We start from the raw sequence: 20152 nt of genomic DNA, 5'->3' as shown, positions 1-20152 counted from the left end.
TGTGTCCAGCTTTTCCCACCGCCATCGAATCCAACTCACCACCAGGTGGTGATCAGTTGACAGCTCAGCCCCTCTCTTCACTCGAGTGTCCAAGACATATGGCCGAAGATCAGAAGAAACGACTACAAAGTCGATCATCGACCTCCGACCTAGGGTGTCCTGGTGCCAAGTGCACTGATGCATGAACATGGTGTTCGTTATGGATAAACCGTGACTAGCACAGAAATCCAATAACAACTCACCGCTCGGGTTCAGATCAGGGAGGCCGTTCCTCCCAATCACGCCCCTCCAGGTATCACTGTCGCTGCCCACGTGGGCGTTAAAGTCCCCCAGTAGAACGACAGAGTCCCCAGTGGGAGCGCTTTCCAGCACGCCCCCCAGGGACTCTAAAAAGGCCGGGTACTCTACACTGCCGCTAGGCGCATGAGCACAAACGACAGTGAGAGACCGTTCCCTGACCCGAAGGCGTAGGGAGACGACCCTCTCATTCACCGGGGTAGACTCCAACACATGGCGGCTGAACTGGGGGGCTATTAATAAGCCCACACCCGCCCGCCGCCTCTCACCCTGGGCAACGCCAGAATAGTGGAGAGTCCACCCTTGGTCGAGAAGAGTGGTTCCAGAACCCAAGCTGTGAGTGGAAGTGAGCCCGACTATATCTAGACGGTATTTCTCAACCTCCCGCACCAGCTCAAGCTCCTTCCCCAGCTTCGCATGGAACGTCTCGATCGTCACGGCAGATGGACATCATCTTCTGTCAGCACGGGATTCATCTGTTACCACTGGCTGGCCTCCTCAGGTCTTATGTAATGAGGTAGTGCTTAACGAGAAGATAGGACAGAGTTAGTAATTTGTTACTTAAGTAAATTTTAAAATGCATTTTTGTAAAGGTGGTAAAATACACAACCAAGGCAGGTGGAATTACATTACGAGGTAGAATGCCTGAGGGAACATGTAAGTCTTTAGTCGGGATTTGAAAACGGAAGCAGATGGGGCATTTCTGACAGTAACTGGTAGACTATTCCACAGTTTAGGTGCTCTATAACTAAAGGCGCGACCTCCTACTGAGGTCTTATTGATCACTGTGCTGTTCTGCTGTGTTCTCTGGGTGCACTTCCGTGTGACAGAAATAAAGTGAGTAAGTATCAGGAAGTGTCAGCTTCGGTGGGCTCACCACCTGCCGGAGAGACCGTAAGGGGCCGGTGCGTTGTGATTTGGGCGGTGGTCGGGGCCGAGTGCCCGGCCGACCCAAACCTTGGGCGCCGACTCTAGCTTTTGGGACTTGGAATGTCACCTCACTGGGATCCAAGATGCCATTTCCCAACATTATAATTATTTGTTAAACACTGACTTGCACATTGTTACTTTCTAGAATGCCCAGGAGGGGTGGGCAACCACTGGCCCGTGGAGCCCCAGAGGTTTTTTTTTCTCCCTCAACCTTCAGTTGAGAGTTTTTGTTCTTTTCCTCAGTGGCCAGTAGGTATACTTATAGCTCTATAATAAGTTCTTCATTATGGTAGCCATTAGTTGACTGTCGTCTTTGTTTGTATCAGTTTTTCTTGCTGTATCCCTGTGTTAAAGTGCTCTGTGTCACTGCGTGAGAAGAGCGCCCTATAAAAAAAAAAAAAAAAAAAAAAAAAAAGTCTGCCTCAGAAGATAGGTGAGGAGAACATCTCTCAGTTGGAAGTTCCGCTGCCAGGTGCTTTGGAGCAGGTGCTTTATGCTGCATCCCAGGGCTGTCAAGGGAGGGGGTCACAGTGGTCGTATTGTTGCGTTGCATTATGTTGCTGTGTGTGCGGTCGTCGTCAGGGACACCAGTGACAGTCAGTTGATCTTAGGTAAATTAAATGGCTTTGAAGAGACAGAGACATTTTCCTTGTGAACATTCCTTACCCTCTCTGGCTGCTTAAGTCCATACTTCCAGTTTTAGAAATCTCGACTGTATTCACTGGTATGAGATTAGTGTTTTGACACCGATTTGACCCTGGCCAAGGATGATTTTTGCTTAATTTTCCAAGATATGTGATATTTTCTGTGTAGTTGGGAAAATTCTTGAGTTTACTGTTCACCCAATCACACTGGTAACCACAAGGCAAGGCCACAGCATTTTGTTGATCATCATGATTATTTTGTCAAGTTGTAGCATTGAAGTCCATTTTTCTCTTTTAGTTTTTAGATCTCACTGAATAATGCTCATTACTATAGGCAGGAATGAGTTAGACTATAATTTACTCCTGGATAAATTTTACATCTCAGATGGAGGGGATTCTGTCACTTGACCCAGGGCAGATCTCTCGGCTGTGGTCAGCACTGAAAAGTCAGAGTGAAGTTAATTTTGAGGGGAGGAACGAGCTGGGACTGCAAAGTATTACTCGCCTTGCTTTTGCAAAGATCTCTCCCACTTTTCTTTTTAAAAAAAAAAAAAAAAAAAAAAAAAAACTCCTGCAGCACATGAAATTAGCTGCTCTTTTCAGTTGTATGCCAGAGTCTGCTTTTTTCAGGACTGCATATCTCCCTAGACAGCTGTTGAATGGCCATATTGAAGTACCGAGGACACAGGCAGCTAGCAATGAAAACAGGATGTGCTGGGCTTTTGTGTCCTCTTTTGTTGCACTGAGTGCAGGGACCTCCTGTACTAGAAGCCCAAAGCCTCATCATGAGGTAATTTCATCCAGGGTTGAATACGTGATACTTGCTTCCTCATGTCTGCTTGGGACCTGTGATTATTGGGATGATTCTTTGAGCTCATGATAACTTTGTTGCCTGGGGCAAGCATGAGTAATGGAGCCCACACAGAGCAGAAAGAGCAAGATCCAAGTTGGCTGCTGGATGTAACTGCAGAAATTTGAATATGTGAGTCAGTACAGCATGGATTTGTGCGTATTTGTTTTTTGTTCAGTGTGAGAGTCACGAGTGCTTGGCAGTACAGCAAAGCGTGTTCGGCGGTTCATTTTGGACCTTCCTCAGACACCATTAGGAGTCAAAGACAATAGTAGGTGTGGTGTTTCTAGAGGATTTGTTTGCTTTCTGTGTTTTATTCCATGATTTTGTTCCACTCAGGCATAAAGAAAGTTTCAGCTCATGCACAGTCTGTATGTCCCAATTCTGTATTTTTCCCAGTGGTTTGTATTACCATTGCAAAGTCCCACGTGTCATTTTTGGTGACTTTTTTAAAATTGATGAACCGTATATTTTACTTTAGACTTAGGAATGACGTTTTCTCCGTTTCCTGCAGGCTGTAGACTTTTAGATTGCCAATTTAATTATGAACGTTGACTCATGGCGGTTTGGACCTTGTCAGCAACTTGTCAGTTGACAAATCTGGACAACTGTCATATAAGTCATGATCACTTCCACTTCTCCTCTTCTCTGGGCCACACTTTACATTTAAATTAATTAATTTAGCAGCCAGTTTTCTCCAGAGTGACATATATCTCATAGAAAATTCAATTTGTGCATTTCATTATGAGACAGAGACGTAGCTACATGTGTGAGTCTTAAGTACAGTTAGTTTCCTATACCATATGCACCGATGTTCATCATGCAAGTAGCTGCATAAAACTTTACCAGAATTTCAGCATTTCCTAATCACCTTTCTAATTTATTTTTTTTTATACGTTACATTGCAGGAGTGGCTCTGTAAAGGACTGATCCGAGCATGATTGTGAAAATTTATACTTTACATGAACTTATGAGATAATAGGCAAAGTGAGTTTGGAAGAGATGAGTTTTAAGACCTTTTTTAAATATGCACAGAGATTCAGCAGTTCTGAGTGAGAGGGGGTGGTCATTTCACCAAACAGAGCCAGAACTGAGAACCTCTGTGCTTTACCTTTTGTGCGTGGGACCACCAAGTGGGCAGATGTGGAAGAGCATATGTTGAGGTGTAGTGAATGATCTCTTGTATATGGCTGGGAGCAGTTTTATTGTTGCATTTTTAGGCCATAACCAGAGTCTTAAATTTGATCCGAGCAGCTATAGGAAGCTGGTGCAGAGAAATGAGTAGAGGAGATACATGGGTACGCTTCGGCAATCAAACACAACTCTGGCAGCAGCATTCTGTATCAGCTGTAGAGGTTTGATGGCTGTAGCAGGAAGGCCAGACAAGAGAGTTGCAGTAGTCCAGACGGGATGTTACCATGGCCTGGACAAGTAAACTTTAAAGCCTGAACTCAGATTGGCCCAATTTTACGGCAAAATTTCTTATGTAGATGTGCCCTAAGTATTTATGGTAAAAGTCTTATATTCTCTGCTTTACCATGTACTTCAGACATCAGATTAGGTTGTTATGCATGTGCACCAGGTTTTAAGGAGTCACACACCTAAATTTAAAACGGGATGTTTATGTATCGTGTGCCTGGGCTAAGAAGCGTAGATCAGTCAGACACAGTGGAAACCAAGCTAAGTCTGTTCACCCTGTCTCTTACCCCAAGGATAAAGCAAAACACAGTATCACTGGTGAGCAAATTCTTTCCCCTAATGATACTCCTTTGTGTTTATCGTCAAGCACGGTTGCCTTTGTAACTCTTTGCGCTTATCTTCTTGTTCTTCTAAAGGAAGATGAATGCAAAGTAGGTACATTTCATTAACTACCAGACCTAGTTGTGCTCACAGGCCTCAAAATGTGCTTTTGTGTTGTCAGACTTTGAAATGAGACAAAATGAACACTTCTCTGTTTGGCTTATGTGCCATGTTTGGATTCATTGAAAAGGATGAAGCAACTAGTGGGCGTGAGTTACCGAAAGGCCAGAGTTCTGACTTGCCCATAAATCAGTCGCTATGTCTGATTCCAATACACATTTGTGGGGTACATGTGCTGCTTGTGGGTGGCAGCCTGAGGGTAAATGACTCAAATTCTCAATCTTTCCTGTGAGGGGTTTGGTAGGTTCTACATTCAGTAAGAAGCTGCTGCCACTTTCACATGTAGTGAAGAGTTATTCCTATAGTTTCATTTACATTTATTCATTTAGCAGATGCTTTTCTCCAAAGCAACTTACAATGGATACTATGTAGTGTTACTTGCCCATACACCTTATTCACCAAGGTGACTTACACTGCTAGATACACTCCTTACAATGGGTCACTTATCCATACATCAGTGAAACACACTCTCTCTGTGTCACTCGCACACTAAGGGGGAACCTGAACAGGATGTTTTTGGATTGTGGAGGAAACCCACGCAGAGACAGGGAGAACATGCAAACTCGCACAGACTGAGTGGGGATTGAACCCACGTTCTCTTGCATCACCCAGGTGCTGTGAGACAGCAGCACTATTCACTGAACCACGATGCTGCCCAGTTTCAGGATAAAAACATGTGCAATGACTACAGGACTGTCCTTTGTGACTCATCTGTTAATGGGATATCGGGAGGTCGCAGCCTTGTATTGAGTGTGTGATTCTTTGTTCTAACACCCCTGTTTTCCTTCCATTGTGCCCTCAGCTCCTCTGTTATCTTCAGAGGCAGACCCCAGGGAAGAGGACCGAGTGGGGACAAAGAGTCCCCAGTGCCAGGATGACACCTTGGAGTTGGAGATCCCCACTAAAGTAGCTTCTCCCAAGAAAAAGTATGGCCCAAGGTCCGGTACCCCCACAAAGTCACATGGCACCGCCCCTGGGATGAGTGCAAGTCCTCAGCCCAAGAAAGGTACACTTTCTCTGACCTTTATAAAGTCTTTATTTTGGTCCAAACTTTCTAAAAGTAATTTTTCAAATGGCAGGCTTTTGGATTCTGATGTTTCATTGCAGGAAAGGTCATGCAGATTACAAATCAATTTTAGTTACACTATTCTCTAGAATGAAGGTGATACATTTTGTTAGAGCCTAAATGGATTTTCCAAAGATGTGCATGACTTTCATACTTATTGTTCAAATTCGCTCACATGTTGAATGAGGTGCCAGCTTATTGTATTTCCGAATCGATTCGGTAATTCCCGCGAGAGTTCACGGGAACGACTCTGTAGAGGGTTCTGGCATTTAAAGACAGAAAAATCCAAAGACTCATACTTTACAGCTAATATTTATTGTTGTACAGTAAAACAATTTAACAGGAACTACAGTATTGGTTGCATCCTATCCTTTAAACTTTACACTGTGCAGGTAAAGAGTTGCTGTGGTTTGAATGTATAATTAATTAATTTAGCAATGTGTCTTTGCGTGATGCAGAAGAATTAGCCAGCCACGCCTGTACTCTCACGCAATTAGGTCATGATGATGATGAATAAAAGAAACCTGACTTTGTATCACTTTTTTGTTTTCAATGTCCTGGGGTGGAGATGGGTGAAGGACTGGTGTGGCAGTAAGACATCACATCCTAAGGGTTCGGCTCTAAACCTCAGAGGTCCAGGTTTTTCCTATTGTGTTTATAAGTGAATTAGTCTATTATTTAGCCTCTTAAAGATATTTTGTCCTCTGTAGAAGAAATTGATTCACAGTAGGGATTTCATTCAAAGAAACATTTAACTTATTGCTTTTACTGCTTTTATATGCACTGTACCAGATTTTGGAAGGTTTTTGTCCAATATATGGCATAAATTTCTCCATTAGATTAGGGTTGTTTGCGTAGTAATGGTAAGTTGTCAGCAGTGGTAATATGATTCCCCCCCCTTGATGCATGACTTAGAGCAGACTTCATGGCTCTCTGGTGGCTGGTGAATGTTACGAGTGCTTTGAGACTGAGATTAGGCTGAGATGGGGGAAAGGCCCATCATCATCACAAGAGATGATGTCCATGGCCAGCTCCCAGCTATACCTCATATATTTGTTACTTAATTGTCCAGTGATGAAGGAAACATGTCTATGCTTGTAGGACCTGACCATGCAGAATGACAACATTGCCTTGTTTCAAACACTATTTGACAGGCTAAGGGCCTTGAGGAAGATTACTGCTCAGGCTAACTGGTGACTGATGTGCCAGGGGGGTTTGTAGTTCTGCACACAGACAGCTTTGCATTCACAGGAGGGTTGCAGTATGGTTCTGACTGTAAAACCCAGCTCTGGAGTGTGTGTGTGTCAGTAAGTGGTGTCTCTGAAAGCCTTCACACGAATCACAAGAATCAGTAAACAAGCCTTGACACTGATGTTGGATTCCAGCATAAAATGGTTATCTGTTTTCAAAATAATACATTTTCCTCCCTTATTTACTGAAAGGCATCGCTGCTTTATTTATGAATGGAAAGTGAAGCGTCGAGCTGGAGCGGCTGTTTTAATTGGTGGTACAGCACACATCGCCAGCTATCAGCCGAAACCTTGTGTTTTGGACATCCCTGCAAGAGATTTGGCCCTTTGCAGCCAACCCATGTCTGTTCTGCTGAACGCTTCGAAAGGCAGTGCGAAGGAAACTGGTTGCCGAGGAAACGAGCTCTTGCAGCCGAGAGCTGTGCACGCTCGCGCGGTTCCTCTTCAGAGAGCATTTGTGTATTCTGTGGAAGTGTGCAGTCTGTTTCATAGGCATGTTCTTTTTTTTTTTTTTTTTTCCCTTCCCGTTTTCCCTTCTCCTTTTTCTGAAAATAAAGCCTGTTGGGAAAACTTGTGCTGCATACTCATCCATCAAAACATTTTAGCTGAAACAAGTTCTGGGCTTAGATGGAAAATTATAATACATTGGATTATAGATGGTCCCCAGCTGTGTCCGTAACCCTGGCCTGGGTTATGTTCCGATAAACCCATTGTAAGTCAAATATTGTAAGTCGAAAATGCATTTAATACACCAAACCTAACATCGTCGCTTCTTATCCTTTAAGATGGTCGAGATTGTGGATTGCGCAAGTCCAAGTTCACGTTCGATGGCCATTATGGGCTTGCCGCATTCATTCTGGACAATTATCTTGAGTTTCTCCTCAAGAGTAATTGCCTTCTTCCTTTCCTTCTCAGTTATGGCAGAAGACACAGATGGGACTTTTGTAAACATGATGGATGCATAAAACACAATGTAGGTATGGGGGTATCCAAAAAAATGGTGGCAACACCAAACACTGTAGAGTGTTGGTTGCATACAGTAGCAACCACTTGGCAGACTAGGAGATGTGGATTGCTGCCGCTGTCCAGCATCGTGAGAGAGTATCATATTGCTTGCCCAGGAAAAAAAAAAAATCAAAATTTGAAGAACGGTTTCTACTGAATGTTTATCGCTATTGCACCATTGTAAAGTCAAAAAAATCATAAGTCGGACATAACTTGGGGACCCTCTGTATTTCATTTTGGTTTTAAGGTCTCAGGATTTTAAACTTCCAATCTAGCCTTTCATGTCAGTTAAACATTTTAGGTATTAAGTTCTTTGATGTTGACAGTTGTGTCAATCAGTGTTCATATGTATTTTCAGTGTTAAAAGAAGCATAATGAGGGCTTCTGTTTAAATGCCAGTATTTCACCATATGGGTGAGAAATGTAAAACCTGACTGACCATGTCAGATCATGCAGGTCACATCAGAGACTTGAGAGAGCCACCAAGCCCACTACTGAAGTGTGTCAGACAAGCTACCAAACATCACATTGCGAAATAATTCCTGGTTAAGTGTTCCAACACATTTCCAGGGCCAGTGGTTTAATCTTGTACTCAGGCTGCCACTAAAGCCTGAAATGCCCATGGGCTGTGCTGGCATAGCTGTAAATATGGTGGTGAGGCATTATCCTGGAAACTGAAGCCACATGCTTCCATTTTCACACAGTTGCTATACCTCTTCTTACCTAGTTTGCCCTTTAAAGCTGAAGTTCCTCTCTTCCTCTAGCCTCCATATCACTGCAAGTTAGACACCTGGGCAGAAGCTGGTGTGTTCAGTTAACCTCTCGTCTTCCACGACTTAATTCTACTAGGTAGTGTTTTTTTGGGCCGGGCCAGTCCAGTCCTCTCCTCTTTCAGGCCAATCAAGCATTGCAGTCTGCCTCACCCTGCCAAATGTCATGGAGAGCTGGGAGCCAACCACTTTACATCTGATATTTAAAAGTAGGTCAGAGATCAAGAATGGTAACAGGACAAACTGTTTTGTACATGCTTTGTTATCCATAAAATTTCAGTCTGATTGAAACACTACAAGATAAAGCAACTGGCAATCAGGTATATCTGGGCTTTGGACTTGTGGCTTGACTGTTTACCCCTGATCAAGATGCCTCAGTAGATTTAGTGCAGCATGACATTCTGTGAGCTGTGTTAATGGGCCCTTTAAAAATGTTTAGAATAAATACCCATTGCACACTTTGGAGCCAGGCAACCCTAACAGTTGTATGAATGATTATAATGCAAGATTGGATGATGATTTCCTGCTGGAGTTTCCGTAGCCTCCCCAGTTGTTCCTGTACAACACATGCGTCACTTAAGCACCCTGCTGGTTGATCTTCTACTGGAATGTACACCACCCCATGACCTTGTATTTGAACACTGAAATTGTTTTTGGGTGTGAACAAAAACAAGTCACTGTGGAAGCTTGAGGAACCAGTTCAGATTTTTTTCTTGTTCAGCTTCTCCCACAGATTGAACACCTGTTTTCCATGGACTGCAGCATTCAATATGTCCCTAATGCAACTCTTTCCTGTGTAACAAGAGACCAAGTTTTTGTTCTCCTGAGATTAATGTTCACTGCTTTATTAAAACCATAAAACTCAAGCTTTAGTTGGGTTTTCTTATGCTTGTTTAGATGGAATCAGATAAATTATAATTTGAAAATCAACATTTCCCCTGAACACCTTACTTGTTCTCCATGTAGCCTTTTGGATGAGGCATGAACTCGTATAGCCCGGTGCTAGAACACTGGAATTTTTTTTGTCTTATTTTTTCTCTCTCACTCCAGATGGAATGAAATCAGAGGACAGACAGAAGCAGGCCAAGGAGCGAAGAGAGGAGCGGGCCAAATACCTTGGTAAGACAGAGTGCAAGTGTGTAGATTGCCCCCTTGTGGTGGGGTCATACATCACCTAAACGACTGCTTCGCATACATAGATTTTTGTCCTAATTTCGTCAACACGAGTTACATGTAGGTGTTCTTACCGTGGAAATAAGAAAATGTAAATTCTAATACTCTAACTATTGCTGAACATTTCAGCCGTATGGGGGGGGGGACTAGGCACGCTGAATCCTCACTGCATGTTTGTTGGCTTTCACTAAATGCTTTAACACATTAGAATTTGTGTACTTGTGCACTTATGACACACTTTTTTGTGCTCAATGCTCCAATTGATTGAGAGAAATCAATTGACCCTATCCATTTTTCTAAAACTTTTAATTTTTAACCTTATCACATGGTTGCTTTAGTGGATTAACTTTTGAAGGCTGCCTTTACATTCTACACGCTGATCCCATTTTGCTTTAACATGTTTTGTGCTGCGCCCTGCACTACAGACGGGGCTACAGGGGTGTACGTTTGCATGATTGACAGTCGCTCTCATCTCTTCTTTCACTTCCCCAGAACAGCGTAGCCAGCTGCAAGGTAAGGTCTGCCATTCGTGTTGGAAGTGTCCGTTGGTGGTAGTGAGGGTGGTGTCTGTGTTTTGGCTGCTGTGCCTCATAATTGTAGCACTGTCTTGTGAATCAGTTTCCTCTGTCTTAAGGACATAATCACCCTTCATTCCCCCTTGCACACCCCATGATTGTCCCTTTAGCCTGAGTTTCCATGTCTCTTTTGCTAGTCTTTTTTTTTTTTTTTCCCCCCACCCCCCTTTTTTTCCTCATTTTAGCAGAATGTAGATTGTGCAGCAGTTGAAATCAGACATTTCTTCCCTTCTTCACTGGTCAAACCTGACAAGGAGCAATTCAGTAAAATCAGGTGTTTCGTTTCAAATACATTTTCTTTAAAATCACCTGGTATGTACATGGTCTCTGGTATTTCATGTTGCAGGGAGGTCACGACTTTGTTGTTGTTTATATGACAGTTTTTGGACCATCAATAAAGGAAACTGTTTTGATCATTGTCCTCAGTTTAAAGGATCTGCAAAGGGTTTGCACCTGTACTACTTCCTACTTAAATTCAGCAGCTGTTCAGCTAAGGTCAGAATGATACACTCCTCCCTCAAATCACAAATGAGGACGAATCTATTGCTTCCAGCTGTTTGTGGCTTAAACTTTTAAAGCTTGTTTCCTTAAAATAATACAATTACTATTCATAATGTAGAGGACTTATTTATAAAGCTGTAGTTAAACTAGTTCTCTTCAGAGGTTGTTACCCAAGTTCTGAGCTTGGCTTTGAACCCATGACCCCTGTAGATTTTTTTTTTTTTTTTTTTTTTTTTTTTTTTTTTTTTTTGGGAGATCACTGAGGGGAAAGAGATGAAAAAGCATGTTCATAAGACGAGCAGCGAGACCTGTTATCAGGTACTGTTAGCTTACTGTGTGCGTTGTGTCATGAGCTGGTGTCATATTACACTTTTTCAATGCCCCTCTGCTTTTCAGATTTGTCTGCTACACACTTAGCCTGCATGTATTCTCTCCGCACCTCTCTTCTCCTGTTCTTCACACCTGCTCATTTCACCCATCTGTGGTGTTGCAAAATGTCTTCCTCCATCAGAAGTCTAAAAGCCAAGTAAACCAAACACGGGAGAATGAGTTAAGCGAATCCCTGCTGGTATCTTAGCTCATCTGGAGCTAGAGCAAAGGATTCTTTTGGGTCTTCTACACAAAATCTGTCATTTTATTCAGCTCTCCCCTGAGTTTCAGAATGGAAATATAAGAAGGTTGCTGCCATAGGCCCAATTATGGATTGCCTCCATATGCTATTGAGCTGCTTTGGGAGGACAACAGATGGGATGGGTTTTTATGATTATTTTGTGTGCACTTAAGGGGATTTCTGCACAGGTCTGCTTGCTCTGCTATAAGCTCCTTCCAGACAGCAAGTGTAAATTCATGCCAGGCCTGTCCGTAAGGAAAACGGGACTCTTCCAGTGACATGCTTTTTTTCATTCTTCCATTCTTAAGAAAAAGACATTTTATACATATATTTACTTATAAAGTTAGATTCATTGACTTGTTGGGCCCTTTTCCAGCAACTGACCTTCTTTGGCACTTCATACATTTTTGATGGCGCGAAAGGTGCTGTAAGAAGACTGTAATTATTTAATGGCTCTCAGAGACCCATGGGGTAAGGCATCTTATTCTCCCCATAAAACTGGCCCCAGCTTTGAAAAACTTGTGTAGTAAATTCATTAAGCAGCTCCATTGACATCACCCACCTCTGGGGTTTTGAAGTGTGCATCAGCTGGACTGGTCTGTGATTCCATCAGCATGTCCCAATTTTTGTCCTTTGGTTTTTGTTTTACTCTTGTGATAATTGAACCGAGAACCAGCTGTTTAGAAAGCAGGCCTGATATCAACAGCTGACCTGCGTTTCTGTTGAGCATGCAGCCACACGTCTGTACTGTAGATGCTCACATTTAAAAGAATGCTTTGATTGTGCTTCAGCATAAGTCTGATGTAAAAATGCAAATATGAGTGTATGAAGTAGGCGCAATTCCCATGTCTGGGCAGGCAACAGGAACAGTTGACAGAACCATTTGCACAGAACTATCCCAGAGTTCCATGCTGTCAGTACAGAAGTTGCTCCTCTGTATGATTAGATGTAAGTAATTATTTAATTACTGTAATGGCCTGTGCTATTTAGTACTGTTGAAAATGTGCTCTTCATCATTGTGTTAATTCTCAGAGGCTGGTGTTTACAGATGGCCTCACTCCCACATTCCTGTATTTGATTTTCATGAGGATCTGCAGTAGTGCTCTTATTAGAAGTGGCACCAAATCATGCTTTGATACCAATTAGTTGTTGACCACCACTTCTTCATGTACTGAAGGAAAAACAGCTTCACATCCAATCACAGCACAGTACTGAGGATTTCTTTTGTAATGGTAGGATTGGGAAATAACGACATTAATATTAAAGATTGCACAGCAGCGAGCAGTTTATCTCTGCACTTTTCTGCAGAAATCCTGTTAGGAGGGAAGGCATAAAAGAGACTAAAACTTACTGTATCGCCTTCTGAACATGTTGTGCTGAAAGTGGATAAAAATTAAAGTGCTTTACTGTCAGTCAGAGGTGTAGAGTCTGGCTGTTGTAATGATTCTTAGTGTTAAAGAATTTGATTCAGTTTATGAGTGGCAGGAAGGTGCCTGTTCTAGGCCTGGTACTGGAGGGAAATACACTTTGCATTCTCATACAGTTAGTTTTCACAAGCCCTCTTAAATTTCAACATTGAATTTAAAATTAATCTGGCTTGAAAATGTTTTTATTTGAACCTCGTAGCAGTCTTTTCGTAGGGACTTTGTAATAGAAAAGATCAGTTGTGCTTTCATTGTGAGCCATTTTAAATGCTATTTATGTGCAGTCCGGTGGCACAGTGAGTATCGTTGCTGTCTCACAGTGCCTGCGTGGTGTGAGTGGACATGGGTTTGATCCTTGCTCAGTCTGTGTGGAGTTTGCATGCTTTCACTGTATCTGAGTGGGTTTTTTTTACCGGCTGCTCCAGTTTACTTCCAGAGTCCAATGACACGTTGTTCAGGTGGATTGGTGACCGACTCTAAAACTCACCTCTTATGTGTGTCTGTTCACGTGCGTATGAGCAACAGTGACAAAGTGTGTTTCGCTGGTGTGTAAATGAGTGACTCATTGTGAGTGGTTTATCTTGGGTGGATAAGGTGTGGACTGGTACACTAATATACTGGACTACATAGCGTTCATTGGAAGTTGCTTTGGGGAAAAGCATCTGCTAAATGAATAAATGTAAATTCACAAGTAGCACTTTAATTACTTGCTCGTAAAACCCTCTGCTTTGTTTACATTTTATCAGCAGTGCATCTGGTCCCTGGGGTGGGATGGAGGAGCATACCATCACATTGCATGGGACTGTAGCAGAACGACATAGTGAACAGCTTGACACCCCTTGTGTGATGGCATTACCCGACAGGGATTTTTACTGCAGGAGAATCCCTGCTGGGTCCTAATAGGCTGCTTTTTAAGGCAAACAGTGTTTCTCTCAGTCTATCTTTGGAACAGGGAAATTATTGTAAGCATCAATTAATTCTGTAAAAATGATGGGCGATGGACAATAGTTTTCTATATTTTCCTCCTTTTCTACCTTCACCTGTGCAGGGTCATGTAGGTAAACAGTATTCTGGAGTGCTATATGACAGTTGTTGCTTTTTTTGTTTGATACTCAGGCTTAATCTGGATTAATGTGAATTTGGTCTTCACACAAAGGACAGCAAAGAGTGCTTTGCATTGCTCATCCTGTTGGCCTCTACATTTTCAGCTGCTAAAAAGACACAATGGCTGGAGAAAGAGGAGAAGGCAAGGCAGCTGCGCGAGAGACAGTTAGAGGATCGCCGCAAAAGGCTCGAAGACCAGAGGCTGAAGGCTGAGAAGAGGCGGGCTGCCCTGGAGGAGAGGCAGCGACAGAAGCTGGAGAAGAACAAGGTTGGTAGAGCTGTCTTGGGAAGGCACAATGGTTTGTGTGCATGCGTGTAAGACAGGGTATAGTTTTGGGTCAGAATAGCAGCAATTTCTGAGACACCATACTTCTGTGGCATGGTGGCACAGCAGGCAGTGCTGATTCCTCACAGGTTTTACCTAATTTCCTTTGCCTATTTGAACCCACAGGTCTGCTGCATCTTGTACTTCCTGGTCCCAGATTTTCCACTTAGTAATGGGGCTGTTGGAATTTTGCCATTGCACTATTTCCCTCAGTGAAAAGTTAGATCAATGAAATTAATGAGACTATTACCTCAAGTACAAAATGACTTGCCAGCAACTTCTTTCTTCTTGATACAGTTAAGGAGCTGCAGGTGACCAAGAAAGTAGGATTAATTTCCAAAAGAATATGTACCATGTAAGACAACTAAATGCAATAATGATGGAGCAGCTCTTTCACTGTGCATCATATTAAATGCTTATAATAATAAATTGCTCACCAGTCCTGGAATAAGTTATTGTTCTGAGCAGCCCCTTTACCCCTCGGTTGGTAGGTCCTGATGGTAAGAGCATTGTACATTCAACTTCTCTTCATTACATTATATTAATTTTGCAGGTGCTTTTCTCCAAAGCAATTTCCAATGAACTCTATGTAGTATTATCAGCCCACACACCTAGCAGACCCACCCGAGTGATGGCCAAGACTTGACTGATGATGGTTTAGTTGATTTATTGAAACTAACTTGACATTCTCCACCAACGTAAGAGCTAGTGTTAATTTTTAATTTTTTTTTTTTAAACATTTAATTTCCGTTCCATCCTTTGGCATCATTAGAGTACACTGTACCTTAAACACAGCACAACCATCTCATTTCAATGGACAAAACAAGGACAATTACATAAAATGGGGGAGAAAAAAAAAAAAAAAAAAACATTTACAACAATATATTACATGTACAAACCTTGTGCCTCTTCGGAGGGTTGCAAATCCTTATATTAAGTAAATTCTTCAGTTTTTGTAGCATGCAGCTAACCACTGGCTGGGCTAAGTTATATCTGCGCGCCAACTGCATTAAACTAATTCTGCAAATCTAAAAGCAGGGCTCTTGGGAAAACAAGACCGTGTGAAAATAAAAGCCCCCCTTTTAATAGCCGTCTGCCATTGCAGTAATATAACAAAAGTACAAATACAAAAGGAAAACAAATTTAACAAAGGTAGATAAGTTTTAAACATGAACCGGGATTCTTTACAGACTTACACTGCTAGATATGCTACTTACAATGGGTCACTCATGCATACATCAGTGGAAACACACTATCACTCACACACTATGGTGAACCTGAACAGCATGTCTTTGGATTGTGGGAGGAAACCAGAGCACCCAGAGAAAACCGTCGCAGACATAGGGAGAACATGCAAACTCCACACAGTACATGCCCTTGTACTCCTTCCTGCCAGATGACTGCTTGCTCTAAATCAGAATGCTGGGAGAATACTTTTGACTTTGAAGACTTCTGTATTTCAATTTGGTGATTAATGATAGTAGTAACGGTGGAAGTAGTAACAAGTTTTCTGGACACTAGGGACGTTCAGTTATGTGGTATTCTAGTGCTGTATTGAATGTGATTACTTCTCTAAGGACTCAGACTAACCTGTTGTATATTCCCTTCAGGAGCGATACGAAGCTGCCATCCAGCGTTCTGCAAAGAAGACTTGGGCTGAGATCCGCCAGCAACGCTGGTCCTGGGCAGGGGGCCTCAGCCGAAACTCCGGTCACCGGGAAAGTAAGTACCAGTCATGGGCTGGTGTCAGGGTGGACACCAGCTCGCATGGTGAGATTTGAGCCACTGTCAAGTTGGTCTCCCATGGCTTAGGGCCCTGTTTAACAGGGCGCTTATTCCACTTTGTGCCCATGCAGTAGCCACTGACCTCAGTGGATGTGTGCAAATTTGAGTGGGGTGCTGTGCCAGGTTTCATTTTCAGAACATATTTTCCTCATATCTCCTTCCCCCTCATAGGTTCTGACATGATGCCTTTTACGTGTCCTCCTTTGATTTGTGTAGCATGGCTATGGAATAATAGAACTGGTGGAAGGTGTTCACTGTGGGTGGAAGCGGTGTGCCTCAGAAATATGCTGCATGAAAGTCTGCATGTTTATTGAAAATATGCATATCATCATTAACTAATAATCTTCGGAATATGTGCAAATGTTATTTTGATGTAGCAGTATTTTGCATATGTGTTCTGCATTTCAACCAAAGCGTATTTGGTTGCAGACAAACAGCTTAATATCGACCAACAGTTCACTCTTTCTCAAAAATTGAATTAGTATGATAAGAATGTTCTTTCATCTGAACACTGCCTGCACCTAGCATAGCGTATTAATGAGAGAAGTGACCTGAGTCAGTGCCTGGGTCACAGCCTGGTAGGGTACCTGAAGGCTGCAAGTGAGCCTTTTGATGTGTGATGTGTAATGCAGGTAGTGATCTAGAGAGCGCATGTACTAGTGAAGTTGTATGGTGTCAGTTAGGCAGAAGTTCCTATCATCTCCCACTTTTCCCAGGCATTATGCGATGAATAAATACCCACCACGACACTTTGCTCGCCAAATGTTGCAGGGTGCAATTTGGGCAGGAATTTGAGGCGTTCTTCCAGTGCACTGACAGATCTGACCTTGGGATAGGTTTTCCTATGCTTTCTCCCAGGTTTTATGGGAGCAGATCATTACTGGGGAGGGAGCCAGGTTGGCGTGTAGGAAATGTGGCCACCGGGCCCTGCTGCCCCGCACAAAGCACTTCCCCCATCTCCTGCAGGCTCTCCTAAATACCCCTCAGTCTGTAGTATAATGGTATGATAATGTCAGTCTTGCCTTTTGCTAATGGTGTGTATGGGCAATTCCTCTGTCTTGGTGTCACGTATACTGTGTTATTTTCACCACACTACCTGTATTTTCCAATTCTCTTCAAGAGTGAGAGATTGAAAGGAGCTTCTGTTGCTTATAATGTTTGACCACAAGGTGGTAGTGTCCCTCCAGTTAACATTTTTCTGTCTCCCTGCGTTTAACCATACTGAAATGTTTCCAAGACTTGATTGCCATGTTGAACTAGCCTCATATTTGTTTTATTTTTATTAATTACTCGTATTTACAAAACCTCATTAGGAAATTTCTCAACATGTGTCATTTGGAGACATGTGGCACTAATGTTTTTGAAGGCAGTGAAATCTGTGTTGGTCATCCGCTGGGTTTTCCACTGTGGTCACTCTATTTGTGTGTTCCTAGATGCTTTAATGGGGTGCTCTTGCATTAATTTGGTGTTCTAGTTAAGTGATTGGGTTTCTGCTGGTGTGTTTGAAGGACTGGTGGTGGATTAGTGAATTAGTGGCAAATTTTTTTTCATTAGTTTCTCGTGTTTATTGATCCTCTTGCCCTCCCCTCAGACTTTAAAGTACTGTACCGGGTGAAATGCAAATGAGAGGGCACAGGAACACTTATATGATTTGAGGCCGTTGTTTGCCGTGTCTTCAGGCTGCTGGTGGTGTGGTGGTGGGTGGTAGCTCCTCCGTGGCCCAGCCTGGGAACCACATTATCCAACGGTGTCTATTACGCTCTCTTCGGTTTACAGGCAGATGCTCTGTGTCGGCGGTCAACCTGCCCAAACATGTGGACTCTGTTATTAACAAGAGGCTCTCCAAGTCCTCTGCAACCCTCTGGAACTCCCCGAACAGAAGTAAGGATGCCCCACCCCAATCCCACTTCATCAGGAGCTGTTTTCCCCACTCATGTCAGTGTCACCAGACATTTTTTTGCTCACTTCAAGAATCTTTGACCTTACCTTTTTCCATTTTTATTTAAAAAAAAAAAATATATATTTTTTTTCCTTGTCACCTTCCTCTGCTTAATGACTGCCAGTCATTTCGTCCCACCTTTCAGTGCTCTCGTCCTTTTTTGTCTATTTCGTTATTCCACCCCCTCCCGTTATCCTACCTTTTGTTTAGTCCTGACATTTATATTTTCATATTTTGATATGAATATATAAAAGCAATCGTATCCAGTTTTTACCTTCAGTTGTTTGGTTTTTCCTCGTTTCCAGACTTCACATCAAGACATTGCGATTTTTGGGTTATTTGCATGTTGGTGATAGTTATTTTTCCATGTGTTTTCTTTCTTAAATAGTATGTGTGTTTTGTAGCTGATTATCTTCACATTCTACCTCTATTCAATCCTGGGTTGCAATAGTGTACTTCCAGTGTTTTCAGACTCATAGATACTTGTGCGCAAACATAATTGTTCAAGTACTGGAGCTGTAGTTTAAAAATTGAATTTAAAGTGTTTTGTAAATTGTTTCAAAAATATTTACAGTTCTGCTGGATACAGGCACTATGAAGATGTGCTTTTCTATTTGTTTTTTAGTTTGATTTTTATTAACCAAATTTCAGTGAATTCTGCTGACCTTGTTCTGAATGCTATGGTAGTGAAGATCATAGTTTTAGTTTTAGTGTCCTGGATGCCGCCTTCCAGATGCATACACTCTTACCAAGCCATGTTATAAAATGGAAGCACAAGACATTTCATTGAGTTGCCAGGCAACAGGAATTTAACACCTGGTAAAACAGATCAGTGTTTCCAGTCTAAAAATACAGGGAGCTGTCTCTAGGAAGGCATATTTATGGTCCTCTGGGGAACTGATGCAAGTGGTCAGGTGTCTGGGACTGACAGGTGTCACTTTCCCCCACTGTGGACCCTATTTTGCCCATATCATCAAAGTGCATGTCTCTAACTAGCTGCAGGCTGTCACCTTAGCCAGAAGAAAACTGTGATTCCATGCAATGTCTGTACAACTGGTAGCAGGACAGTTAAGGACATGGAGTTATTGTCAGTAGACTGCTGGTCCAGCTCTTATTGATGTCCTCTGGTGTTGAGACAGTGGTGCTTGTGAATTTTCCCAGTAAAATTTGAAGATGTACACATGCATGAAACTGTGATTTGTATGATCAAGTTAAGGAAAATGGTAAAGTCTCCAACTTGTTATGAGTTGGGAGACCTCTCATCAAAAGAGCAGTTTAGCTGCAGAATGCATTGGAGCATGCATCTCTCGTGCATTGATTTGCCAACTGGCTTATGGCTTTAAATGGCAGAAACCGGCCTCAGATGCAATATGCATTTTACATAGTGTTGAGAAAAGAAACTCTTCTTTTAAACAGTACTTTGGATTTTCGTCATTCTACTTGTGTGTCAGATTCTTACATGCAGTGCTGAAGAGAGGTAAATTGAGCCTTTCTTCTGGCACACATGCAACAAAGAGGTATTGATCACATGCTATAACAGCTTGCTGGTTTACCCCTACCCTCCACTTAGCCTTTGCTCTGTGTATCCTTGACAACCAGATGAGTACATAAAGAAAATCAGTGAGAATGAAATGAAGGAACAATGAGTTGCCTTTCATGTGTTCTGACCATATGTCACACCCCTGGGAATATTGTTGCAATTCAATGCTGTCAACATGAAAGTGTTTTTGAGGATTGCCCATAGTTATTTAATTCCCTTGCAAACTGAAATCTATTTGGAGCGTGGCATAATTAGCTGAAAATGGACATGACTATGATGTGTTTCTGCTGTGTTGAAGTATGCATTTTCCACTCCCAGGAATGTGCGAAATATAATAGATTTAAAGCTTTTGTGACAGAGAATCTTTGAGCAATAAATTTTGGGGTGAAACTGCTTGTGGGTTTTTTTTTTTTTTAAGTTGGTCAGTCTTTACTGTTGGAATTT

General features: G+C 42.3%; 1 protein-coding gene across 6 annotated transcripts in view; it reads left to right on the top strand.

Moving 5' to 3' along the window:
- The window catches only part of map7d1a (MAP7 domain containing 1a), a 61398-nt gene that overhangs the window by 28585 nt on the left and 12661 nt on the right, over window positions 1-20152 (top strand). For 3 of the 6 annotated variants that reach the window (XM_018726995.2, XM_018726993.2, XM_018726992.2), the window contains 6 exons: window positions 5444-5647; window positions 9783-9851; window positions 10398-10418; window positions 14224-14387; window positions 16055-16166; window positions 18006-18110. In XM_018726995.2, coding sequence (XP_018582511.1) covers window positions 5444-5647; window positions 9783-9851; window positions 10398-10418; window positions 14224-14387; window positions 16055-16166; window positions 18006-18110 — 675 coding nt within the window. The remainder of the gene's footprint in view (window positions 1-5443; window positions 5648-9782; window positions 9852-10397; window positions 10419-14223; window positions 14388-16054; window positions 16167-18005; window positions 18111-20152) is intronic. The other 3 variants (XM_018726994.2, XM_018726996.2, XM_018726997.2) reach the window with 3 other exon arrangements.

Source organism: Scleropages formosus, chromosome 18 (genome assembly GCF_900964775.1).
Source record: "Scleropages formosus chromosome 18, fSclFor1.1, whole genome shotgun sequence".
In the NCBI taxonomy this organism is placed as follows: Eukaryota; Metazoa; Chordata; class Actinopteri; order Osteoglossiformes; family Osteoglossidae; genus Scleropages; species Scleropages formosus.
Note: the sequence above shows the minus strand (reverse complement) of the source record. Positions and strands in the feature narration are given on the sequence as shown.